The 26,750-nt window shown below is 43.8% G+C and overlaps 4 protein-coding genes across 10 annotated transcripts in view; 1 reads left to right on the top strand and 3 right to left on the bottom strand.

Moving 5' to 3' along the window:
- The window catches only part of rhbdl1 (rhomboid, veinlet-like 1 (Drosophila)), a 41,602-nt gene extending 39,095 nt beyond the window's left edge, over positions 1-2,507 (bottom strand). For 3 of the 4 annotated variants that reach the window (XM_086015930.1, XM_086015927.1, XM_086015929.1), the window contains exons 1-2: positions 2,469-2,503; positions 2,270-2,380 (exon numbers count right to left, since the gene is read on the bottom strand). The gene's annotated coding sequence lies outside the window, so the exon portion shown is untranslated. Of the gene's footprint in view, positions 1-2,269; positions 2,381-2,468 lie in introns of all 4 variants that reach the window. The other variant, XM_086015931.1, reaches the window with a different exon arrangement.
- h1-0 (H1.0 linker histone) lies at positions 364-1,561 on the top strand. The gene has a single exon (XM_086015942.1). It carries the CDS (start codon positions 615-617, stop codon positions 1,215-1,217), a length of 603 nt encoding a protein of 200 aa, XP_085872068.1. The 5' UTR covers positions 364-614; the 3' UTR covers positions 1,218-1,561.
- A 23-nt stretch (positions 2,508-2,530) lies between the features above and the next one.
- rhot2 (ras homolog family member T2) lies at positions 2,531-9,084 on the bottom strand. Of its 2 annotated transcripts, none has more exons than XM_086015920.1 (19): positions 8,901-9,084; positions 8,046-8,104; positions 7,856-7,937; positions 7,718-7,761; positions 7,576-7,629; positions 7,436-7,488; positions 7,245-7,353; positions 7,054-7,155; positions 6,857-6,955; positions 6,640-6,748; positions 6,355-6,475; positions 6,173-6,257; positions 5,408-5,553; positions 5,215-5,315; positions 4,631-4,761; positions 4,463-4,543; positions 4,270-4,392; positions 3,606-3,808; positions 2,531-3,415 (listed from the first exon to the last, which is right to left on the bottom strand). In XM_086015920.1, the coding sequence occupies exons 1-19, from the start codon at positions 8,974-8,976 to the stop codon at positions 3,298-3,300; spliced, it is 1,896 nt and encodes a 631-aa protein (XP_085872046.1). In that variant the 5' UTR covers positions 8,977-9,084; the 3' UTR covers positions 2,531-3,297. The 2 variants fall into 2 exon arrangements, with proteins under 2 accessions (XP_085872046.1, XP_085872045.1); XM_086015919.1 differs by having other exon boundaries at positions 8,876-9,083.
- A 213-nt stretch (positions 9,085-9,297) lies between these two features.
- Positions 9,298-26,621, bottom strand: wdr90 (WD repeat domain 90). Of its 3 annotated transcripts, none has more exons than XM_086015909.1 (43): positions 26,356-26,621; positions 26,011-26,105; positions 25,330-25,500; positions 25,085-25,223; positions 24,835-25,005; positions 23,751-23,877; positions 23,453-23,517; positions 23,314-23,366; positions 23,090-23,233; positions 22,978-23,004; positions 22,834-22,902; positions 22,500-22,610; positions 22,215-22,360; positions 22,069-22,126; positions 21,769-21,887; positions 21,396-21,557; positions 21,197-21,312; positions 20,661-20,777; positions 20,069-20,304; positions 19,300-19,436; positions 19,051-19,181; positions 18,768-18,898; positions 18,290-18,451; positions 18,052-18,180; positions 17,466-17,599; positions 17,346-17,374; positions 17,165-17,263; positions 16,785-16,877; positions 16,621-16,700; positions 16,428-16,530; positions 16,134-16,255; positions 15,197-15,350; positions 14,573-14,763; positions 14,309-14,477; positions 13,895-14,015; positions 13,116-13,287; positions 12,573-12,695; positions 11,940-12,108; positions 11,664-11,794; positions 11,062-11,205; positions 10,492-10,608; positions 10,303-10,387; positions 9,298-10,225 (listed from the first exon to the last, which is right to left on the bottom strand). In XM_086015909.1, the coding sequence occupies exons 1-43, from the start codon at positions 26,366-26,368 to the stop codon at positions 10,068-10,070; spliced, it is 5,223 nt and encodes a 1,740-aa protein (XP_085872035.1). In that variant the 5' UTR covers positions 26,369-26,621; the 3' UTR covers positions 9,298-10,067. The 3 variants fall into 3 exon arrangements, with proteins under 3 accessions (XP_085872035.1, XP_085872036.1, XP_085872037.1); XM_086015910.1 differs by having other exon boundaries at positions 16,788-16,877; XM_086015911.1 differs by lacking the exons at positions 9,298-10,225; positions 10,303-10,387; positions 10,492-10,608; positions 11,062-11,205 and having other exon boundaries at positions 11,691-11,812.
- Positions 26,622-26,750: the final 129 nt, after the last annotated feature.

Here is a 26,750-nt window from a genome sequence, read left to right as displayed (position 1 = left end):
ATAGATTCACTTTTCATATGTACGACAATATTTTCCCAGAGGTTCCGTCTGTTTGGGTCAATTTAAGGCGAATTGTGCAAAATTGTTGGCGGCGCGTATTACTTCGAGCCGGTTTTCGCAGAATAAAAGTTGTTCTTCGGCGTTGTCGAGACGCGGCGAATATGTGCCGGGGAAGCCCAATGCCTCTGCTACCGGCCCGTCATGTCGCGTGGGTCGGAACCGGCGCGCAGTTGTTATATTTGAGGCGAATTGGACGATGAAGAAACACAAACGGAACAGCGCCAGTTCCACGGAGTCCGCTAGATCAGCTGCTGGCAGTTGCTGTTCTCAATCACGTCCGCAGAGAGGCTTCATAGTGCCGCCGGAGCGCCTGTGGAATTAGACACTTAAGACATCCTCTGTCCTTTCTCGTCTTTCTCCGTAGGCACGTCAGGTATTAGTTTGGACAAGGAAAAGTGACGTATTTGGGACTTTTTCTTTTTCCCAAGGCGAAGCTTATTGTGTGTGCGAGTCGTTTTATTGCCGGGCACAGGCGAGTTTTTTTGGGCGTCTGAGCTTAAATTTGGCAACAACAACAACAACAAAAAATACATATATAAATAAAAGAACGAACCATGGCAGAGACATCGGCATCTCCGGCAAAAGCCAAGAAAGCGCCCAAGTCAAAGAAGCCCGCTTCTCATCCCAAGTACTCGGACATGATCCAAGCGGCCATCGTGCACGACGCCAGCCGAAGCGGAGCGTCCCGTCAGTCCATCCAGAAGTTCGTTCGCAAGAACTACAAGGTGGGCGACAACGCCGACGTCCAGATTAAGATGGCCCTCAAGCGGCTGGTGGCATCCGGGATGCTGCGCCACACCAAAGGCATCGGCGCGTCCGGATCCTTCCGGCTCACCAAGCCCGACGACGCCAAAAAGTCCGCCAAGAAGCCGGCCGCGGCCAAGCCCACCAAAGCGCCGGCGAAGCCGCCCAAGAAGGTGGCTAAACCCAGGAAGGTGAGCAAGGCGCCGGAGAAGCCCAAGAAAGCGGCCGCCAAGAAGACCAAGACGGCCAAGGCGAGCAAGAAGGCCTCGCCGACCAAAGTGAAGAAAGCGGCCACGCAGAAGAAGAGCAAGCCGGCCAAGGCGAGCAAGCCCAAAGCCAAAGCGGTCAAAAGGGCAGTCAAGCCCAAAGCCAAGCCGGCAAAGAAGGCCGCGAAAGCGACCAAAAGGAAGTGAAGGGACAATATCGGATCGGACTGTGTAAATATTTCTGAAAGGACACCTTTTCGTACATGTCTTATTTTTGTAAGATTCCATGCAAACTTCTGCTAACTCTCACCTGCAACACCAACTCGACAAAACTTACCGAGACAACTATAAATGATCATCATGGCTTTTAATCAAGGATCAATATTGTGCTTGTGACATTGCTGGTCCCTATGTAGTGACGTTCGCGAGGTTCTTGTGCTTTACTGTAGCGGATCCGTTCATTCCATCCATCTAACTGTGCGAATTACACCCCCTTACCCTTTAATTAACATCGCTTTATAACGACAGCCAATAAAACCCAAGAGAATGTGTTCGGAAAAGTTCTTTTTTTCATGCTCATGAGGAAAGATGACGCAAAACAAGTAGAGATGAACGCCGCTAAGATGCACCATTATCATCAGCCACTTTATTAGGTACAAACACCCTAAATTTCAATTATTTTAATAGAAGGCACATCAAGGGAGTATAATGTGTTTATGTGCAAAAGCATGAGAAATCGGATGGGTATAAAGTGGTTACTTTTTAGAAATACATTTTGCACCTGCCAGCCACTTTATTAAGAACACTATGTACAGCTCTAGGAAAAAAGTTGCAAATCCTTTTTTTTTTTTTTTTGCTGTCAAAAAAGTAATTCCAAACATTGTCATTAGAGCATCTTAATGGTTTTCAGAGCTGTATTCTTTAAAAATAGACACTTAAGGAAATGGGGGATGAATGAAACATCTATAAATACATTTTTCATTGATATAAAACACGCCGGTGGAGTATAATGTGGTTATATGAGTGAAGAACCAAGGGGGCGTGGGGGGTTAAGTAGCTACTTACTGTATTGAAATACATTATGCACTTACTAGCCATTTTATTAAACACATTTAGCCTATTTATAGTCGCCTTTACAACACGCAAGCATGAGTAATCAAGAGTATAATGTGGTTATGCAAAGGCAAGGAATTCAGTATATGGAAAAACAGTTCACTTACTGAACTCCAGTGTTAGCAATACAGGAGAATATGACTTACTATTGTTTACTGCAGATCACGTGATGACTTTACGCACACGCCTACCAATGTGGAGGGCCACTCAGCCTGTCAATCTACATCCGACACTGCCCTCTTCTGGCGGTCTGACAGCTGGTAGAGTTGGGATAGACCCAGGAAAATTCAAATTATTTTTTTTAAACATCAATAAAAAAATTACTCATGTAAACTTCACACTTACGGGAAAATGGTGAAGACAGACGGCAGCTTCTGCAAATGTAAGCACAACAACAATCCAGTGCATTCCTGCTGGCCCAGTGTGTTGTGTTTTTATTGAGCATGTAAGAACACTTCTATTTCATTATGAAAACCTAACATCAAATACATAAAAACAGAAGAAACAGTAAGGGATCCAGGTCATTTGAATATAGTTTTTTTTTTCTGTCACTTAATGAAAGTGAGTAAATCTCACGGCCAGTAGCTTGAACAACCATGCTCAAATAGCAATTTCGTCTTCATCGGAGGCCTCACTGCAACACAATACGAGCCAAAGCCAACGCTGCCTTCTCAGGGCAAAGGGCACGTTCAAGGTGCATTCAACATGTTATCGCTAGTAGCTGCTTAATAGTGAGGCAAACTTAAGGCATAACCATCCAGCAGCTGTGGTCAAAATTAAGTTTCAGTCGAGGGGCTCCAGATATGTGAAAATTATTTGGCATTGGCTTTGCAAACACTGCATGTATGATAAAAATATTTCAATCTCATGAACAGTAAATTGATAAAATACTTCCTCTGGCCTGCTGTCCATTTCGATAGCAGCCCTGCTGGGACATCAACTGCCGTTTGTGGAATCAATGCGTCAAACAGACGTCACACCAGGCGAAGGTAAGGCAGAAAAATGGTGTATATGGCAGAAAAAAAATGGAACTGTAAATTAAGGAACACAACATTGTGTTTTGACACATTAGGAAGGTCCCAACACACAGCAGAGAAGATTACAACTCAAGTGTTGATCTGAAGGGCTGGATCAACGCGCAAACAAACAAACAGAAAACTCAGCTGGTCCTGGCTCATTTCAGTCTGACAGCCACTCTGTAAAAAGCAAATCCCAAAACGGCGACCGCAGCTGAGCCCAACGCCACTCTCAGCCAGAACGACGTGTTGCTCATTTCGGAGCCGTTCAGGTGTCTGCGGGGGAAAAACACAATAGAGGTCAGACTTTACAACAAATACATCTTTACATGCCAACACAATGACTTACTCATGTTCACTTAAGGCTAGACTATCGCCTTCAAGTATCGATTAATCGCCAAGCACTATGTGCAATCGATGTTTGATTTGAAACAAGAGTAGTGGTGAGTCGTGACGAGCAACATACGGGTACACGGCAGCCCAGGCGAGTCTGCTGAAGATGTTCTTGGTGTTGGATTGGGGAAACATGTAGGAGAAAGGCAACGGTTGAGGCAGTCTGTGTTTGGAACAGAACTCAGCTGGCGTCACGCCATGGAATTGCTTGACCATGGGTAGGTCTTGTTTGGTGGCCACCAGCACACATGGGATGTTGCTCTCCATGTAGTGTTGCTGAATCAAAACAAATTGTTATAGACAAAGTCATTTCAGTCAGTTTTTAAGTAACTTTTGTAGTATGCTGTTTGTATGTGTTACTGTGCCATGAGTGTGAAAGTAGCAGATGTTTGAAGGTTTATAATTACCATAGCATCTACGCTAATTTGTGTTAGCCTCTTTATGGAGTTTCATGCTATATGTTAGCATTAAGCTAACAGACTTCCGTTAAAATATGGTTTGTTTGAACACTTTGGCTGTGTCAATATCCAATGTTCATGGTTTTTTATGTGTCCGTTTTACGCAAAACTTCAAATGGGCGTGACAAACAAAGATCCTGAAGAAAGTGTGTGTGTTTTAATAAGTTTAACCAATAACGCGCGGACCTGGAACATGCCGACCGATGAATGTAATTTCACTGTAACATAACTGGATGATTATGAATATTACTTGACTATAAGACCACGGTAATAGAATACCTTAAAAATGCTGGCGCAGTAGTCGAAGGAATGTGGGTCACTGGCGTCATACATGAGACAAGCCACGTCACAGTGGGAGTCCGACGCCTTCAGGAAGTCCGCCTCCACGTCCACCTCGTTGAGCTGCAGCACAGTGTGACAAGCACGGTCGACACTTGGGCAACGTCATCAAAATGAGGGCGGGGCTACTCACAATAAGGGACTTCTCTTGATTGCTAACTTGAACCGTGTTTATGGCGAAGGGGGAAAAGGCATCGCCGCTGCTCGGGTTGTTCTAGTCGAGCAACAGACGCAAGAGTCAGACCACAGCGTGACACGCAGCTTGGCAGTTCAAGGCCCGGGCTAACAGATGGCATCGTACCACAGTGCTGCGGCCTACGAAGGCCTGCAGAAAGGTCGTTTTGCCCGTCCCCCGCTGTCCGATCACCTTGCACAGGAAAACTGAACGCTGCGTTTGGCGCTTCTCCAGGTCCTCCTCTCGCTCCCTGGTTACTGCGCATTTCAACAACAGCAAAGACTACATGTCAACAAAATATCAAGACATGAGCTAACACTGCAGCGGAACGCTACACTGCACTGAGGTAGTTAGACAGATAAGCACCGAAACACTATCAGAAGCACTGTATTAATTCATCCCTAACAGTCTATTCTCTTCATTTTGTATTAAATCTATTAAATATGTGCCTCGGCTTAACGAAAGGTTGGGGAACACTCTTGTAAATATTCCTTTTTAACCCATGTGTCAACATTTGTACATAGTGTCATACCTCAAGGACAGCTATATGTAGGCTATATATCTGATCGGCTACCCTGTATGACATCCACACTAATAATCCTCTTACTGGGATTGTTGTCTCACGTATCATGTTCTTAGTTGCTGCCCTTCACTTTGCTTTTCTGTCACTGACATAAATCGGACCCCTAAGCAAAGAAGGACACACCCACCCGTGATTGCAGCAGTCTGTGACTCCTGCTCTGTGAGGATTGGGTAGCCGATGTAGCCGAGGTGCTCCAGGCAACGGTGGACGTCGAGATAAGCGCAAAGCCTGGACGTGAATAGAGAAACCATCTAAAAAGTTCAAATGATCCGAGCGGATGCTTGAAAAAAAAAAAAAAAAGGAAAAAAGTGAGCACGTACTTCCACTGACAGTGGTAGCCGTGATTAGAGATGTAACCCTCGGCGGTCGTCGGGACTGTCATGTAGAGCTCAGCGCCCCACGGCATGTAAGGACAAGCGCAGAACAGATTCTTCAGCTCTGCTGGTGACAGCGCAGAGTCTTTATCCTGACAGGGGAAATACATATTAAAGAAGCAGAGAAAAAAAAAAAGCCTAGAGCCAATACTTCATATTCATAACATTTGGCAGCCACTCTCCCTGACATGACAAAGACATAAAGTGAACCTCAAGAATTCACCGATATCTTTGTTCCACAGTGGGCTATTAAAGATAGCGAAGCAATGATGCCAATTAACCCTTGTATGGTATTTGCGGGTCTGTGGGACCTTCTACTCATGGTGATAACACACTGTTATAGGATTTTCTTTCTTTTTTTTGTACATTTTATTTTCAGAAAAGGAGTAGCACATGAATTCATAAATGTGATCTAATAAAGGTAAAGGGCAAATATTAACAATGTTTGCTGTTCATACGACTTGCAATTGGGATGTCGTAAACATCTGTTCAGCATTTTAACAGATTACACTTTTTAATTGTGTTGTTTTGAAAATCCCAAACTCTAGCGGGTCCATCAACACTGGCTGAGTAACAAAAATACAAACATCATACCACCATGTCAAAATGAAGACTGGATCGTTCCAGTTACCCAATCAAAACAAGATAAAGGGATTTTTACAAAGCCCATTCCCAGTCCTTACATAACTACCAGTTGAGATCACTACTCACTTCATCATACTTATCAAACAGCCGCTGGAGGAACTGGTGACCCAAATGATTGAGTTCAGTGCTACAGCCCGCAGGAACTCGGAGGCTGCCGTGACAAAAACAAGCGTAAGGATGTGTGACGAGTGAGTACAAACACAAAAAAAAGAAGCACAGCAGAGCAGCAGAAATGTCAGCTGACATACACGGGGTAAAGGTAATCATCAGTCAGCTCCAGGTTGTCGTCGTAACCAAACTTCCTGAGGATCGTCCATGTGGTTTCATGTCGGCCGCGTTGGATGAATAATGTATTAAGGAACAAGAAACCTGGAAAATGAGACCGCTTAGCAGTGAGTGGCAAGGTTTAAGAGAAATAATAAAAAACGTATTACATTTCAAACACTCAATGAAGCCGGACTGGCATGGATTTTTGGAGGCCCATGCTGATTTCGATATTTGCTATATATGCACGAACATTACGTCATCCCTACCATTTAAGGTCAGGCCATTGTCCTGCACTCCATCACTGGTGTTTTTCCACACAACTGTCTTTACATCTTCTAAGGCTTGCGGCGCCAGTGGATTTCCAAAACAAGATTTCTAATGAAAGTAAAAAAAATAAAAAATAAATAATAAAAAAATTAAAATCCATATATTTGGCTTTGCTTCAAACTGGAACATGTGGCGATGAAAGCTTGTGATGAACACCTGAAAACAGTTGAGCTCCGCATCACTGAGGACGCGGTCGTTGTCCTGGTCGGAGATGTAAAAAATTCGACTGAGCGCTCTGACGCACAGAGGTTTCAGCTGCCGGGGGAGGAAATTAAGTCACTAAATAACACTAATAGGAATTAAGGAATGTAGGAATTCCTTAAAAAAATAAAATAAAAAAAAAAACAGCCGACCTGTTTGTCCTCGGGGTCATACAGAGGAGCGGTGGGGTGCAGGACTGCCTTCTGCGCGTAGTAGAACAGCTCTGATATGTTTTTGAGATTCCGAGCAGAGCACTTGAGGGGAAACAAACCACACAGTACATGAACAGCACGGGCACCGGTAAATATTTGAATGAAAGGTGCAGACGGCAGATGAAGTTTACCTCCACACACGTTTCAATCTCAGAGAACTGGTTCATGATGGGGAGAATGGTTTCCATGGAGCTGCCTGAACGTAAGTCCGACTTGTTACCCACAAGGATGATTGGAACTCTGACGTGATTACCAAAAAAATAAGACTTGGTTAACTCAACTGCACCTCACAATGACACCTTCTCCTAAAGTTGATGCATACTTGTTTCCTTTCTCTGCATCGCCGTTTACTAAAGGGATCCATTTGGTCTTGATCTGAAAAAACGAGATGGAATATTATTGACATTTTATGATAGATATGCTAGAAAATGAAGTTAAAGCACTTGTGAATGTAAAAACTACCTTCTCTATTGAGTCCTCGTTGGTGACATCATAAACTACACACACCACATTGGCCTATATGGGATGACATCATGTAATTATCCATGCTTATTTGCTTGGGTGTTCTTTTATAACGTCCTATAACATCAATTTATGTACTCACCTTGAGAATCTCTCCTCTCAGGGTCTGATCAGTCTGCTCTTTTTCTGCCAAGGATATTGGACAATAAGAAGCAAAGTTGGAGAAAAATTCCAAACACACACTAAATACAATTATTATTACAATGTCGTGTCAAGTTACCCGAGTAGTCCACTATGTGTGTGGGCACTTTCTCTGGAGTGACATCAGCCGGGATGGTGATTTCCTCAGCTCGAGACGGAACCTGAGAGTCATCATTGATTAGTATTGTATACACATGTAATTTAAAGCCCCACCACAACACACTCAGCAAGAGAGAGGATGATGAGAGGAGAATTGTGCTGATACTGACCTCCTCGGGGAACTCCTCTCCAACTAAGGACATGATGAGGGAAGTCTTCCCCACCATGGCTGCAAGAAGGGGGAAGGCAATGTCATTCAAATGAGTAAAATAGCAAACGTACATAATATTGGAAATGCACACTGGCATCACAAAGTTGTCAATTACACAAAAAGATGAGCTAGTGTTCTGTCACATCTAAAAACAAATCAAAATCAGTTCATTTAAATTCTGCATTCCTAACTATGTGTCTGAGCGGATATGGTCCATAAAGCAAACTGCTAACTGATACACATTTCTAATACATTGGTTCATTAAACTCTATGCTAAATACACCGCAGTACTTTAAGTGGCTGTCAATGCAGAACATGGGTGGGCAAACTTGAACATTCGATTTTTAAAACAGACACCTATCTCTGGTCACTCACAAGTTCATTTTAAAATAATAAGGCTATCAACAATGAATTCTCATTGTTTTATAACTATGTAATTGTTAGTAATTACGCAGGTGTTTACTAAAATAAATACAGATGCCCATGGAACGTTTTACAATTAACTACAATACAACACGTAGCCCATTTTCTTCATGAGGCAGATGTATCAATTTCATGACATTCCTTATCGCAACAACATATGCAAGAAAGTTTTACCGTCAGGTCGACAATTTTTAGAATAAAAACTCTAGCGGTAAACGGCCAAGCTATCGACGCCAACCCAAAACTCACATTTCGTACAACATTCCGCCTCAAGAACGTTCAAGTTGACAAAGTTCGCCCTAGTCGAATGTTTGCTAATCAGCTAACTGTTCGTGAGCTGTCATCGGAGCGCCATACTGTACTTACGTTCCCCCAGCAAAAGTATCCTCACGTCCTGTTTCATGTTGCCTTCCCGTTCGAAGAAGAGACAGACACGCCGTTGTGCTACGGGGACATTTGTCTTTCATTTGAATGTGAAAACTCTCGCGAAAGCCGAACACGAATGTTCGCCTCCGCTGCGATTTTTGGACACAAGGTGAACTCGTACGTTTCCGGTTCAAAAGGAAGAGCGCGAAAACACGCCCTCTGTTGGACACACGAAAAACTACATACGGTTGCATCGTAATGGACCGAACACTTCATAAAAAAACTATATTTATAAATTGTTTAATTATAAACAGTGGATTATCTTAAATGTGGCCCAAAAGCAGAAACGTTTGGCCAACCTGGTTAAAATCGAATAAACTGCATTAAAATGCATTTTAAAAGATAAAGATAGCTCACATATGTAGGTTGTAAGCTCATTTATTTTCAAATGTTGTATTTGTAAAATGTATAATTTCAGTGACTCGCTGTGGCGACCCCTGATGGGACAAGATGAAAGTTGCAACATTGAAAAAAGGACACAAATGAATACATTGATTGCATATAAACTGAGTGGCACAGCGGTCAAGTGGTGAGCACAAATGCCCCACAGTTCTGAGATTTCAGGATTCTAACCTTATCTCCAGCCTTCCTGTGTGGAGTTTGCACCTTCTCCCAGATGGGCTTTCCCCAGGTACTCCATGTTCCTCCCACATGATTTCTAAAATTGTCTATAGGTCTGAATAGTTGTTTGTGTCAGTGTGCCCTGCAATTAGCTGGCAACCAGCCTGCCTTTTGCCCACAAGTCAACTCGGATAGGCTTAAAAAATTGCATCAAATTCACTGTCGCGAGCGGAAAAGGAGGCGGGGCTTGTTTCCAGCCAACACCCTGGTTTTGTCCTATGATGGAAAGGGCATTCTGGAACATGAAATATTTCTCATATTTTTATATTCCAATTCTGAGGGGCAAGAAAAAGGAGAATCCCATGTCGGCTAATACATGCAAAAAAGTAAAATAAAATAAAATGTCTAAAACTGTATTTTCAATTTATGTACAGCAAAATGACACAAACTTCTGGCTACTTTTCCCTCAAAATTCATCCTAAAAAGACAAAAGACGAGAAGGCATGAACACGTTGACGGATATAAACCTACAAGGTTTGAACTTGGAAAAAACTAAAAAAGTAGAGGCTTCTCAGAGGCTGTTCACCTCCCACAGCAGAATCTCATTATGAGCCACAGAGAAGAAGAGTGTCCCCGAGGGGGAGAAACGACACGTTTGCAGCGAGTCGCTGTGCTGTAAGAAGTCCTGGAACTTGCCGCTGGTCCACTTGACCAGCTTCAACACTCGCTCTGGGAGGAGGACGAGAGGTCAGGCACGCAGTCAGACAGTCGCCGTAAACATCCTTGAACCTCATGCGACACTTTACCTTTTGACCCCAACGCTATCAGTTGACTCTTGGAGGAGAGGCTGAAGCACGTGGCCCAGTGAGGCAAAGCAATCTTTTTGATGATCTTGTACAAGCATATAAAAAAATAGATAAATTATTATTATAATGTTACGGATCAGCCAGTCGGCAACGGAGGCTCATATAAGAAGTACCAAGAAAGACAAGCACCCTTTTTTTCGAGAGGCTGTAGAAAATCAATTCTTTCTCTATTCCGTAGCCCGTGTAGATGAGCAGGCTGGGGTCTGTTGGGCAGAAGGCAGCCAGGCTCGGGGGCGGACTGTCATCCTGCAACACCATACAAGTGATTGGGGGTGAAGAATGAAGTCTTTTTAGTCAGTGGGGTCGATGTCATGAGAAAGCGCCTCATCAGAATCGCTCAGCCGTCAATGAAACTGAGGTCTCATTCTAAGTGGCCAAACATTAGCATTTAGCGCACGTATGAGACAATGCCATGTCTGTAGTTATAATGTTCCCTTGTGGGAAGCAAATATCCCTATTAAAATTGGATTTAGTAGACAACTTTTACTGAACTAAAGTGTGTCCACTGTGACGCATATGATGAAAAGAAATACAATTCTTTCATTTTGTTTGTCTAAAATTAAACAGTAAATATCATTAAACAAGTACATATCCAAGTTGGAAAATTGAATGACTAATGTAGCAAAGCTTATTTGGAGCACTCGACATTTTTAGTGGCATTTTCTGTTCTTTTCCATGTGCTGCGAGCGAAGGAAGTACCTGGCAGTACGGCGGCGCAGGAAGTGTGAGCCAGTCGAGTAAAGCACACTTGCACTTGAACCAATCAGCCGCCCAGACACTGACACGCCTGTCAACGCTGGCAGCCAACCACAGCTCGTTTCCCACCAGTCCAAAGTCCTTACACTGGAGAAAAGACCATCAAACAGCTTGGAAAAATGTCACAAAATGTCAGGAGAAGAATTCCTGCAAACGTTTTTCTTTTTTTTTTTTTTTTTTTAACAAGTTGAAAAAGCGCCACAAAAGATCCCTAACCTGTGGGTGCTGAGAGCTGAGCAAAGGAAATGCCAGGCTGGTTTTTTTTTCCCTCCACAAGAGAGTCTGACAGAAACCCTTGATAACACCACTCTTTCTGTTGAATTAAGTGCCACTTCATGGGAACATTCCAATTTTAACGGTATTAATTTAAGAGTGGAAGAAGTGATACTTATACGTCCTCCATTGTACTCCACTCCATTCATCAATAATCATTCCTCTGAAGTTTTTTCATTGTTCATATATGATTGCCGAGGGTGGCGAGTACATTTGCATTTTATTATTCGATTCTGTCAAAGTGCCGCTTAAATCCCTGCATAGAATCTGACCTGCTCACGAACACACTGAATGGTGGTGATCGCTGCTCCTTTGTGGTCCCTGAAAACACGAATGGTTGATCCGTCCAGGGCACGACTGACAGCTACGAGACCGTTCTTCCCGCCAGAGAGGATAACGTCGCCTGGTTAATTACAGCACACTTGAAGAAAACATAAATCAGCTATACAGTCCAAAATCTTTTGACAAGCACCCAATGGAGCAAACTAGAGAATATCAGGATGGGAATAACTTCAGGGATGTCAAAGGACCACCCGCCCGCCTCTCACCATTGGCAGAGTATTGGATGGCAGTGACGGCAACGCGATGGGGCTGCAGCTTCCTCTCCATTTCAGAGGTGGAAAGTCGAAAGACGCGCAGGGTGCCGTCGCTGTATCCTGCCGCCACGCGCACGCGCTGCATGCTCGGAAAGGGACTCCAGCACACGCATGTACACGACTGAAATGGAGCATAGCACACAGAAGTTGACCTAATAACATAAAATGGGAACCAGGTCAAAATGCAATTCTGATAGAATTTTCTATAGTTTTTTTGGTTAAAGAATGGAATGCAAACACTGTGTGGATTAAATTGATGTCTTTGAGATGCCACAAGATGGGAGCAAAGCACTACTTTTCTATTAGACAGGGCTACGGCAGTCTGAATAAATGAAGCTCCGCCCCTCACATCAACATTAGTTGCTTGCCACCAAGATGTTGTAAAATGACGCCAAAGCAATACTTAAAGTATTTTTCGGACAACAGGTCGCCCCGTAATATGAGCCACATGTTTGGGAGAAATTTATTTGACAAAAACCGGGACCAAGAATCGTAGCGCTCAGACTGGCACACAAAATCTCGCAATCGCAATATTGAGGATTTTTTTTTTCCAAATGCTTCAGCCCTACATTTAACCGTCCTCACCTGATTGAGCACCTGGAACTGCACCACCAGTTCATTGCTGGGGATAGACCAAACCCTCAGACTGCCATCTTCGCTGCAAGTGGCAAAGTGGCTCTCATCCGTCTGAAAGGCCAAGTCATTCACCTGCACGACAGAACGGGTTGGAATGAAATGCAGACAACAATCCGACAGGAAAAACTTAACGCCGAATTTATTTGAAATCATGTGTTGTAAGTATAGTGCTCAAAGCAAGTGTTAATTATAGTCAAAATAATGACAGCCTTCCTGCTGTTCCACTTTGATTTTTCGCTTCAAGGGGTCGGACACCGAGAGCTGTGGGCTGTTTTTCAGCCGTATACATGTGTGATTGACATGCTCCTACTAATCTTTAACTCTGCAGTCAGTCAGGGTAATGTCGGCGGGTCTTCAGGCACTCACAGCTGCGCGGCATTTTCTTCTATTTTCAAAGAAACTAACAGGGGCGAAAAGCAGTACAGTAATCCCCTGCATAGTGGTTGCTTGGCTCACTTTTCACAAAGCCACCTCATTATCTGACTTTGTTACCTTATTCTTGTGGCCGCTGACCAGCCGAATGCTGCTGTTGTCCGACCAATCTATGTACCACAAGGTTCCCGTGGTGGTGCCCACGATGCCCATGTCCATTGTGTTGTCAAAGGCAGCGCTGACTGTGGTCCCGTCCAGCATTATTTCCTGCTTTAGCACCACCGATGCCCCGCTGTGGCAGACAAAAGGCAAGGAGCTCATTATGAACATGACAGTGACATTCAAATCGGGGGGACAAAATATGATGACCATTAATGACATATTTATATGTCATTTCACAATGGGTCTGAAAAAGTCTGGTAGCGTGGGTCGTGATGGTAAATAAAATGTCTAAATGAATCATCATCCTTCAACACAATAAGTCTGACTCTGGATCATCATGTCTCTTTTTTAGACAAAAGGTACATTAGAACCCTTTTGAAACACATCCATGGAGACAGCACTCAACCTATCAACGTGCACTTGATTACAGGACATCATAGCTACCTAGGCTTTCTACCCATTATATTTTTAAGTAAAGAATGTAACAAAAGAAATACACCAACAGCTCATAAACTCATAAAATAATAATATAATTTGTCACTCTGGCTTCCTCCATAGTCTAAAAAAAAACAACAACAACGCCACGTTAGATCAATTTAAAACCCGAAATTTTCCACTCGTGTGCATGGTGAGTGTGACGTAATTTGTCTATATGTGCCTTGGCTGGTGAGGTGAGGCTACAAATAATAGGATAAGAATAATGTTCAGTCGATTAAGGCGTAGACAGAGCAACAAACCAATCTTTTCTGGACGCCTTGCCCAGAGGCTTCATACGCCGCACAGCTTCTACCTCCCACAGTCGCAGCCAGTAGGTGTTGCTGCCTGTCAATAGACTGTTCCCTCGACACAGCAACACTCCTTCAGGAAAAGAAAAAAAAAAAAAAAAAAAAAAGAGATATCAAGTACCATGATGAAAAGCCAACAGCTTGCTCTGTCGGAACAGGAAAGCTTCACAAATGTGACAAGTATTGTCTACAATGACCACTTGTACCCAAACTTGGTTAAGCCAAAGCACATATTCTCCATTTCATGACACACTGCCAAACCACAAATCATTTCAATTCCCCATATTTGTATTGCATACAGTAATTTATTATTTCTTAAGGCGCAGTAGTTGGGAATCGGCGAACAAACGAACAGCGGATATGTACCAATCTCTCCCTCATCGGCCTCCCATGTCATGAAGCAGCTCTGTGTCTCGATGTCCCAAACGCACAGGTGTCCTCTGTTGGTGGCGGTGAACAGCAGCGAGTCCGAATGGTAGCACACAGCTGTCAGCTCCACATCGCCCACCTCCACTGGCGCCCTCGCTCTCTGGAGCTAAAAGCATGGCCACGGGTGAAGTCAGACCCTTTTTAGACCAAAGAAAATCCAACTGTGATGGAGTCAAGGCGGTGACCCTGAAAGGTGCTTACTTTGAGATCGCCATCTCGGCCGTGGCTGTTGAAGAGGCCGAAGTAAACGCCTTGGCTGCCTACGCAGGCCAGCTGAGCGGCCACGGACGGGCTGAAGGCTGCGTCGTGGATTGGCCCCAACATGCTCTCGCTGGAGAGCATCTGGAAGGTCGTGCTGCTCCACACAGCCACTGCTGGATCTGAGTAGTCGCCTAACGTGGCGGTGAATACAAGTCTTTCGAAATCATATTTCAACACACATAGCAAGTACAGAAAATATGGTGCATATTGTAGTGTGTGCATACATGCATGTGCCTTTGAGAGGCGGGGCCTGGTGGCGTAGGGTGTGACGTCGCCATTCTACATGTGAGTGTCTGAACGTGGCTACTGCTACTGCAAGCCCGCCGTGTTTGTGGTTTACCGTTCTCGTTAATAAGCGGCCTAAAAGGGCATCATCGACTGTCTCTTAACTTTCCGACACGCATTACATTAAAAACACGTTCGGTCGCAAAAAAAACACTGACTTCCACGCTCCACGCTTTAGCATTGATTTCTGCAATCAACAAGTACCGGTAGATGTTCCACAGACACAAATCAAATCTGCAATATATTGAACGCTTTTGGTCTTTTTTTTCCTCCACTAACCTATGGAGAGCAAGAAGCGATCATCTTTGGAGAAAGAGAGACTCTGCACGGCCCCTCTGTGGTAGGGGATGGTAGTCAGACAAGCGCCGCTCTGGATGGCCCAAATGCAAATGAGGCTCTTGTTGGCACTTTTGCTCGCAGCAGACGCCATTATCTAGAGAAATGGTAACACAGGGATATAGAAATTATTTGGTCCTTGAAAAAATGATCATTGCTGCTAGCAGAAGGAGGCGCACCACATTTTCTGCTGACGACATATAATGAAGGCGTCAAACTCATTTTGTGGCCCACTAAAACAACTCACGTGCATCTACTATATATTTACTGATAAAATCTGCATCCAAATTGCAAATTATCTTCACTTTTAATAGCGTTGAGATTGAGACCAAAACCCTTTTTAAAATTGATTAATATATTTTATAATAATAATATATATATATATATAATAATAATATTTTCTTCTGATGTCAAAATCAGTTATCCATCAACTTGGTGAGTGTATTTTTCTTTTGTGTGTGTGTGTGTGTGAGATAGAGAGAGTCTGCTTCTCCTGGTGAAATTGAGCTAAAAATAGAAGGCCTCCTTGCCCTATAGGGGATTTTTCCTGTGCACATAATTGGAGACTGAGTGTGTTCTGGAAGGCACCTGCCGCACCATTTGGTGATTAGACTTCAAAGCTTCAAAATAGTAGCTCCAAAACTCGAGTTACACCCCTGCTGAGAAAATTGGCAGATGCCCTTTTGGTTCTGTTTCTTTTCTGTGGTGGAACTTGCATGTAGAGTACACCAATATATTTGTAGAGCTTGTATCACATGGACTTCAGTTTGAATAGAAGTACTACAGTGGGCACGTTTCTCGAATCTCTGTGATCCAGCTAAACATTGTCGAAGGCCATTTTCCAGTGATATCTGACATTGACTTCCTGGCGCCTTCATACCTGAGCATCGTTTGAAATGGCAAGACAAGAGATCTCTTCCCTGTGGCCCTGCAAATGTCTCTGACGCCCTGAGTTGACATTCTCCACCACCACCACACCACCGCAGGAGTATGCAAATAAACCTGTGACACAGGGAAAAAAAAAAAAAAAGAAGTTGCAGGAAAGCACAAAAGAATCGCTGAGGTCTCCTGTGAGTACTCATTCACATTTCTTCTCATTTGCATTGAATTTACACCAGTGCCTTTTGTTATTACAGCAGACATGTTCGTTTGACTTTTGTTTATCATGCAGCACCTTGGTCAGGGCTCCAAACCAGGTTTCCACGCCCGTTGCCATTGTAACCAATTACTGCTTTCAGCGTCATGCCTGCTTCGCCTGGCTCCGGGGTCACAGCCGTCTGGTTAAAAGAAAATATACGGACTGGTCAAAAAAAAACAACAACAAAAATTACGTAAAGAAATTTCTGTCGGTCGAATGACGTTTTTACCTCATCACGAGTGGAATTCTTAAATCGTGCTATGAAGTGTCTATAACAATCCGGGCGCTGCGGCTTCCTCCCATTGAAATCTACAAAATGGCAAAGATTATGCGATAAATATACATATATTTATTCCAGTGAAGTTGGGGGTTTAAAGTTGTTTGGAATACTACTACTTAGTTTGATGGTATCGCTGAGTTCTGTGATTTTCAAGAAGGACGGGGCAGGCCTGGGATGAGAACTGGGCTCTGAACCAGTGGATGTCACTGCAACAAATGGGTTCAAACGCCATCACTAATGTCTCAGTCAGAGAATAAAGCCACAAAATTAATCCCTGTCACAGTTCTAGCCAGAACAGCCAAATATAGTTTAAATACAGGCAGTGCATGTAAACCTGTTACTAAGCAACAAGCTTCTTTACGCTTCAGCGATGCTCTCAAGGCATAATGGTCCCGAACGGTCCGAGCATTGGCACCGATTTTGTAGTTCTGGACGAAAAAAATGATGTCTGCAGATACGTGCAGAGAGACATTCTAATATTTTTTATTATTACCGTCCAGCTCGACTTCGTTGGCGTCCACGCCGCTCGCATCCAGTGGCGGTGGAGGGGACAAGGGCAGCGGTGCCCTTTCTCGAGGCATCTCATCGGCAGCTTGTCAATCGAAAAGGTCAATCGGATCATTTGCAGCAGTGGTTGAAGGCTGACGTTTCGCCATGCGCAACTTTTACTGTACCTGAGGTGGTCGCGACTCGCGATGGTAACCTGTGGATAAAGACAAAAGCGTCAAGGAAAAGGTGGAGACGCACATTTCCATTCAAAAGACAAGAATTAAACATTTCATCGTGATTAGTACCGGCGGGGGTGTCGCAAGTCAAGTGGCTGTGCCAGGAAGTCCCAAAGGAAAATGGCGTCCCCCACAGAGACCACACCTTGCTGTCCAGGGGTGAAGCTCACCTGGTTGATGGGCTGACTATGACCAATAAACATCTGGGACACAAAATACATGCTTGAGTTACAATTGGACAAAAAAAAAACTCCAGTCAGTGTGCTACTATAGTCAAAGGATTGCCAACTAGTGTGCTGTGAGAAATGCTCTTATTTCACTCAATTGTTCCCAAAATTTGCTGGATTCGGGCCGGAACATTTTGGTTCATTTCATATTTTTTCACAAATCTCTACTATTGGTCAGTCCACACGTGTGATTTTTGCAAATTATTGATCAATCTCTATGGAGGTACAAGGATTCTATACAAGGCTGGGAAACACTGCTATATCCTCTTAGTATTCACATCAAACATCGGAGCGCCTTTCCGTTCAACCGCATAAATATGACTCATATTCGTAAAACACCAGTGGGAGTCAAAGCTGAGCGATGTAAATTTATCCAAATAGATCAACTAGAATCGGTACAATATGTAGACGGCCTGCTTTGTGTGTACCTGCGAGTTCAAACTAAAATGCATGTTATAATCCCACACTTTGACTGCATTGTGTCCCGCTGTGACCAAAAATCGTCGGTCGTCGCTCACAGCCAGAGAGGAACACCAGTGCTTGTGTACCTTGGACACCTGACACACACACAAAAAAAAAAGCAATCTGGAGTAATTCAATGCTTGGTCGGGAAAACAATTCACATGAGCAATTGTGGAACTAAAAAACTGAGCTACGATACTCTACCTGCCGGAGCAGACTACCCGTTTTAGTGTTGACCCAGAGGATTTTGTTGGCGGATGTGGTTACCAACAAATGCTCAGGGGAGGCTGAGGAGAAGCAGACCTTCAGCGCAGAATCCAGAAAGGTGCTCTCCGAATCCAAAATACTCACATCGAGACGGAGCGACTAAAGGAAGAAACATAAGGGAACATATCCTTCAACGTTGCAGGCACTGCTCCAATTAAAATATTTCTGTTACAGGTCCTTTAATCCAGTCATTCCCAACCACTGTGCTGAGAACTTTCCCACTAATTGATCAGAACGGGTTATACAATGTAAAGAAACGCAACCGCTGTTGCTACATTTTTTACTTCAATCGTTTCAAGTGTGCGTGCTTTGGCAAACTGGTGGCATTATTTTGGTAACCACTGCTTTAATCCACAGGTGTAGAAAATGAAGGACATGCGAATGTGTGTGTGTTTGCATGGCATAAAAAAGGTACCTCTTCGAGTGACAGTGCGTCAGCAATGGTAATGGTATACTCGGAGGGCCCAACGAAAGCCAGGCAGCGGCTGTCGCTGCTCACCGTAAGAGCATCTGGAGCACGCCCAGTGCCTCGGGCAACCACACCACCTAGACCGCCAGGTAGTCGGGAAGTCAAGCAGTCAAATCGACTGCACCAGGAATTTCACATTTCAATTGTCAAGTCGATATTGGTGAGCGTATGAAAATCAGCTCCAGGTAGCATTTTCTTTGTACATTGGCAGGCGAATGCGTGTACGCACAGACAACTCGGATCACGTGGCTGTCATTGTCACAGGAGTTGTAGAGTGCAAGAGAGCCCTCGGAGTCAGCGCTGTACATGCACTCTCCATCGGGAGAGAAGGCCAGACCCACCACTTCACCTATGTGATGACTGTCATATGGGGATGGAGACAAGAGGAAAAGACGACCACTGACATTATTGCGAAAGGATATTCATGTTCATGCTAAAAGACAACGCTATTATATGCAATAGAGCAAATCACACATACTTGTGCTCAGCCAAGAGCTTGCCACAGGAGATATCGAAGACTCGCACGATGCCTGAGCTGAAGCCGCAAGAGAAGATCTGCTCGCTTGGATGAAAGGCAACTGAACATGGCTTGTCCTCTGACACAAAGTCATACAGCTGTGAACAACACGGAAAGGCCTCGGGTCAAAAAAAAAAAAAAAAAAAAAAGTGGCATTAAGAGAGCAAGATGCTGCCTTGCAGTTGCAACTAGGTCGTCGTGGGACCAAGCTCTGAATCAAAGTGAAAACATCTTAGCAATGACAGCTCACTTTTTATGGACACAAATATTTTAATTGCTTTAAAGCGGAAGTCAACCCAAACATATTTTTTTCAAGAATATGTTCCCAGCAGGCCCACGAGTTGAAACACGGCATTATGATTAATTTTTTGTTTGTGGAGTATAAATTAAGCAGCAAAATACACTCCTTTTTAGCCATCTCTGGGGGCGGCCATTTTGTCTTCTGTCGACTAAAAATGACATCACAATTGCTCACAATGGTCAATCACGGCTCCGATTCAGAGAACAGGTCGGCCGCGATTGGTCGTTGTGAGCAGTTGTGTTGTCATTTTCAGTCGACAGAAGACAAAATGGCCGCCCCCAGAGATGGTTAAAAACGAGTGGATTAACACTTATTCCACAAACGCAATATTTATCAGAATGCCGTTTCAACTAGTGGGCCTGCTGGGAACATATTCTTGAAAAAAAATATGTTTGGGTTGACTTCCGCTTTAAAATGTCGACGACTGACTTGATGCAAGGAGTCCATCGACCAAATGCGCACGGAGCCGTCAGCCGAGGCGGTTGTGAGATGCCGGCGGATCCCATCCACGCTGAAGCCGAGCACGGTGCCCGTGTGCGACCTCATCAGCGTGGTGTAACCCCGAGTGCTCACATCGAGGAAACCCAGATTGCCAGAACAGGTGGCGGTCAGGACGTGCATGCTGTCTGATGACACAGATACCAGGCTCACGGGGCCCTCGTGTTCTAGAAAAAAAAAGTGGGTTGAAACACTTAAATCCAGGTCGATTTTGTCGCTTGCAAATGCTGCGAGAAAGGAGAATTGGTGAGGCGGCTGTACCTCGAAAATGTTACGCATCAGGATAACATCAATTTAAATACGACTACAAAAAAAACACTTCAAATGCAACAGATGGGCTGAATTCGCTCATGTGATGAAAATGCTTGGAAAGTCTCGACTTCCGGCTCATTGGTTGTGGACAGCTGTGCAAGACGATTGAGTCCTCTGTGCGTTGATGCTTTAAAGATTACATTATGATACGGCGGATGGCCACGGCCTGATTGTTCCAACTAAAGGTTATGCTGCGCTGCATCGCGCCTACCAGCTTCCAGGAAGACGCCGGAAAAATCCAGAGGCCACAGTCGCAGGAAGCCGTCTTCGGAGCCCGTGGCGCAGAAAGATGAGCACACGCTGAGGCTGTTGATGGCGATGCCTGGATCTGGGGAAAGCAGACATATCGACTCACTTTCAGCTATTATAAAAAACGCCTTCCTTCCAAGTGCGGCTGCTCTTATAATGCAATCTCTTTTTTTTTCTAAAAAACCCCCCCCCAAATTTACAAGTTTAAATTATTTTTCCTCTCGGCTTACAGAAAAAGCAATGAAATTATTCCCCAAAAAAAGTTTTGCACCATTAACTCCACGATTGCCTTCCACCGAGCTCCTTTCTTATCATACTGAGAACAATGTGAATATCATTACCCTCCTGTTGTCTGTGCAATTGAACTTGCCAGACGTTTTTTTTTTTACTACTTTGTACACACCGACTGTGCTTTGGGTGTGTAAAAAAAATAACTCCACTTTGTCAGCAACCACGTTGTTAGGTCAAGCGGCGCACCTCAGGAAGGGCCAAACCCACCTTTGTTGAGGGTCCACTTCTCCTGCTGCTGCATTGGAAACAACCATCTGACATTTCTAATGACAACTCTGCTGTAGTCAATCTCAAAGATGTGGCCGCTCCTGCAGCTAGCAAACCTGCAGGGAAAGAACTTTTGAAGCCAGATGGTTACGGAGCTCACACGTTTTCAGACTTCAAGCGATGCCGACTGCTCACTCACAGCAGCCTATCATCAATATGCTGTTCGGGCGAGTCTCCCTCTTCAAAGGCCACATCAGTGAAGTCCAACGGGCGATATTCGCCCAGGTTGATTGTGCATGAGCGCAGTGTACCTTTGCGTACCCGCCACAGACGAATGCTATCATGGCCGCATGAGACCAGCCTGAAACCGGATGGCGGCACACAAACAAGTATTGAGAGAGCAACTATTTGGTGGTTGGAAAGGTGGAAAAAAAAAAATCCTTTTCCAGTAAGAGAAAGGCAAGTGCAAAACACTTCAACTTCACAATACTAGGGTACATCTTGACTAGCAACCGCTTTCATAGTTTCATAGTCTTTGGTGAAGCTAACTTGAGGCAACAGAGAAGAAGTACCTCGTCTCATCAAAGTTTGCAATTTTCATAGTTTTGATGTCCAAATCCATTTTTGTCTTGGCAAACATGCTCACTTCTCCACCGTTGCCAACACTGGCCGTGTTCCATACAACCACCAACTATCAAACAAAATAACAAAGATCAGTCACTTGGCTGCACTCAGCTACAAGAAAAGCAATCATCACATTTCGTTTGAAATGATAACTTGCAGGCGCTGGTGCCATGTTGCGCTTTGGAACTATTGAGCTATGTATATGGAACTAAGTATATGGTGGGCTGTTATGCACCGAAGCGACTTGCCGTTTTACCGTGGATGTCTTTCCCCACGCCGCACAGAATGCTGCCACTGTATGAGAAGCTTTGAAAAGAAAAGTAAACAATTACTGTGGGCAAAATGCTTGCCTCTGCTGTGCAAATAAGAGAAATGTGTTTCGCTTCGAAATTACCTTAGCGAGGTTACTGAATGAGCATGCATCCTGAACATGGCCATACAATTTCCTTTGAGGTAGTTCCATATTCGAATCATACAGTAATTACCACTTTGTGCAGAGGCCAGCAATGTAGTGTTGCCATTAAAAGCCAGTGCAGACACCTGACACACAGACACACACCAAGCTATGTTATTCAGGCTAATACGCCCCTTTATCCTCACCGGTCACGGCTCGGATGGATGCCACATTAAACGCCACTATTAACGTCGGCATCCGATACGTTGGAGGAGGTGGCTTTACCTTATCAGTGTGGCCAATGAAGAATCTCTGCTCATTAGAGTCGATCTTCATCGAGACAACGATAGCGTGACATGGATAGACCACGGAATCGCCCGACATGGTCCATAAGGCCTAAAACAAAAAGCAGAGCAGGATGCCACAAGTCTAAGTGTGTGCGTATGACAAACCATTATCAAGCATGTTTCTTTTTTTTTTTTTTTCCTTCTGTCACAGCATTGGCCTTAAATGAGTGGTTCAAAAAACACTAAACAAATGACAGGTCATATCTGATGTGTGAACGTACAGAATAGAAATGCACACATTTGTAAAACTAGATGGTTTTGAAATGGCGTACACATTTGGTGGTGGCTCCTCCAAAACCAATTATTCTCCTCAGCCGCAGAATCGGATCTGGCAACAGCTTCTGTGAAAGGAGCAGAAAGGCAAAATGCAAAGAGCTCTGCTTCGACTGCATTTCCTATCAAGCGTTTTATCTTACCTGCGCAGCTTCAGCACTGCCAGCAATCTGACAAGATAAAACGGATTCAAGTGTGGGCAATTATACCAATGCTATTTTTCACTTTCGACAAAGCTTCACCCCCCTCTTTTACTTGTTCTGGGTGTTGCCTCAGCTCATCCCCACCGTTCACGACCTGGGATCGAGTGTAGCGTCGACTGGAGTGTGGTGAGTCCTGCTCGGGCTGCGAATCATACGCCACCTCAGTGACGACTTCAGGCAGCTCGGGTATGACCATCTAATGCCAAAGCAGCATTTTTCAATGAAAAAGAAAAGATTGGACGCTTTGCACGACAAGTAGCAGGCTATTTTTCTTACTAATTCTGGGCGGGGGGGTTGTGTTTCGTCTCCCGTGAGGCTGCGCGCGTTTGCTGGAAAATATCAGACAGGGATGGACACTGGAGGTTCCGTTGCAAAAGAAACGCAGACATTTACACGAGTGCCTTCGGCTACTCACGGGCCTCCGCCTGTAAAGGACCTTTTCGAATGACACCACTGTTCGGATCTCCTTCTAATGGGAACCTGGTAGAAGACATATGAGATGCATCTTTGCTCATCTCTCTCTCTATGCCAGTGACATATAGTGACAGGACGAACAATTATAGGTTCTTCCACTAGATGACAGAAGTTCCAATAACACTTTGTATTCAACTAAATAGGCACAGATTTGACATTAAAGAGGACGTCGGAAGCTGCCGGTCTGAAAAATCGTTCCTCCTTTGTCAACATTTTTTTTTTTTCCAAGGAGATGTCACCTGATGTAATTGTAGCATTTATGCCAGGTGCGTCCCTTGGGCACAGGAAACATCATGTCTCTGGGCATGGGCCCAGTGCCGTCTGAAGCGGGGAGGCCCCTGAGCTTTGCTTCATGGTAGGAAACCTCTGTCGCAAGAGCGGATTGGACAAGGAGAGGAGAGAGGTGACATCAAGCATTGCAAAGCAGACTCATGCTGAGATACAAACACACACAATGATTTAAAATAGCGCTGCTTTTATACATGCATTGAGAAAGGTATTATGAAAAATGAAATATATTCCAAGCACGTATTTTGTCCGTATACAAAATAGCATTTTTATCATACATCTGGTTAGGAGGTTTGTGGTCCTATGTGGGCCCCCAAGTAGCACTAATGAAAAATTGTGGCCCCCTATAAATCATTTTTCCAAACTTAATTGAACATACTTATATACTGTTCTTGAAATCAAAAGTAATTAAATTCAATGATCTGGTAGATTACAAACAGCCCAAATAATGTTCAGAGTACAACAGAATTCCTTGCCTAAAAATATTCAAAAACATCTTCATAAACAACATAGTCTCTACAGCTTTGGGAGCAACGATAATAAATGTACTCTTCCAAAATTCCGAACAACTATGAAAAGATTTTGGGTTTCCATTACTGGTGTGAAATTATGGAATAAATTACATTCAGATTTAAAACAATGTTTAAATTTGAATCAGTTTAAGAAGAAATACAAAGAAATGATTTTTTTGAATTGTGAGAAAAATTAATTGTGCAAGATGCTAACGAAGTAAACTGTCTGTGTTTTGTTGTTAACGGAAAATTTAAGTAAGCAAACTGTATTGTTGGAATAAAGGGTGGGATTACAGAAATGATGCTTCTTCCCACTACCTTTTGAACATGTTAATTTACCGTTTGACTGTAAAACGTGAGAAACGTGATTTTGGTTTTGTTTTGTTGTTGAACAGCCTCGATGCTGTGTTTATTATTTTAATTTTTCTTCTTGAAGATGCCTTGTGTTGTCTACAGCTACATGTTCAAATAAAATCATTCATTCATTCATTCATTTCTGTGATGAGGATGCTGTGAGTCTCACCAGGATTAAGCTGCAGGTCACTAGTAAACACGTTTTTAACAGACATGTTTGCGCACAGCTTGACGCTCTTAAGGAGACTGTAGCGTTGGTTCAAGTAAGTGGCAAGTGTACACTGCAGATCCATCATCAGACAGGTCCAACGGACCTTAGGTGGTTCTGGAGGTCCGTGGCCTAAGCATCGGGAACACAAACTCAAAGCACTGTAGAAGATGACACTGCATTAAGAATAATGCAGATGGGCGTGTTTTACGTTGCTGTGTAAACTTGGTTGTCGTTTCAGTATTCCCATCAGATTCAGATCCGCACTGGAACGGAAAGAGAAGCGACGTGGTCGTAGATTTGAACTCTTTGAACGTGTTGGAGATGGAGATGCGGACCATGCGGCCATCCTATGCGTCGTAACAGATAAAAGTACATCAAGTATATCAAGGCACCATTGTAGGTAACTGGTGAGTTTAACATGCGGCTCGCGACCTGAAGCAGCAGCGACAGTACCTCTGTTGTGACATCCAGGATGATCAAAAATGGTTTTTCTGGACTGGGCTTGAAGAGGACGTAAAAATATCGTCCTGTCAGACCCAGAGACTGGTGTGAGTTTTTAGGAAGCCGGATGCAACTGTTGGCAGCACCCCTAATCCGAAACACGGTACTGTTGAGGGTCTTGTCCTAAGGCGGTTTATGGGAAACGGGAAATACAGACAGATAGTAGTCAGGGGTTCAAAATTGCAAGAACATGATAGGGATGCTATATTTTCAAAATAAAAACTAGAAAAATTACTATTCATCCTGTCAGTTTTCTAAAGACCTTTTGACCAAGAAGTCACATGATACTCCCAGGCGGAAGAAGACTGAGCTTTCTCCACTCACAAATAAACCCTAACATGTAATTTGACCAAGGTAGAGTGATTGGGAAATCACTACAATCATGACCCTAACTTTTTTACTGCCTTAGTTGTAATGTTGTGTCATAAGAAAAGCTGTTACATAAATTATACATTTCAACAAAAAATAGACTTAGTGGAAATTCAGACATAGTGATCATCTACACCACAGCTGTAGTCATGTACTTTCTACCACCAGGAAGTTTCATGGCGCCTGTTGTTGACAGATATTGCAGTTTGAACAATGACAGATACTGGGCAATTCACACCATTACTACCACATCACTATAGTTACCGTGTATATGGACACATCTCCTTCTTTGGATGCCTTCTGCCACTCTGAAAGCCGGAAGTGTTTGAATATGTTGACCAAAGGATGCTGCCAATCATCTAGAAACACAAGACTGGCGTCATTCGAGTTCGACTGAGATGAAGGCAACACTTGAGAGGGTTTCTGAAGCTCCATTGTGTAACTGTCTAGCAACTGCCAAGGCAGGTCAACGGCTGCCATTCAAAGTATATTTGTCCAGGTTCATTCAACACATAAGGAATCAAAAGGTGTCAGCTGGAAAGATAAGTAGCGGGCTGTCTTTAAAGCTGGCATATTCGTGGAAGTTCATTTTAACCGTAAAGTTCGTACCTTTGGCGGCCATTGACAGGGAACAATTCCAAAGCACCCGTGAACTGAATTGTGCGGAATCGATGAGCTCGAGTCAGGATAACTTGCCCAACTGCCGTCATGTACGTTTACATTGACAAGTATAGACAGTAGTCCGAAACACATAACAACATTTTGTTCCCACTATAGAATCTTCAAAGTGCTGTCCAAGTTTTCAGGAGTAGAAAGCGAAATTACAAAGATGAAATGACAACAATCGAAGCAATTCTGTCCTTCCCGCTCCGTTTTCCGTCGTTGCCAACGACAGCTCGGACGTCATGACGTCATTACGCGCCGAACGTCCTTTTGCCTTCGAGCACTTATGGGTGATGTAGTTTACAGAAAACACTTCCTCCCAATGGATTGCAGCTTTAAAA

The sequence above is a fragment of the Filicampus tigris genome, chromosome 19, assembly GCF_054856515.1.
Source record: "Filicampus tigris isolate MCC_2025a chromosome 19, RoL_Ftig_1.0, whole genome shotgun sequence".
Lineage (NCBI taxonomy): Eukaryota > Metazoa > Chordata > Actinopteri > Syngnathiformes > Syngnathidae > Filicampus > Filicampus tigris.
The sequence above is the reverse complement of the archived record's forward strand: the minus strand, read 5'-3'. Positions and strand labels throughout refer to the sequence as shown.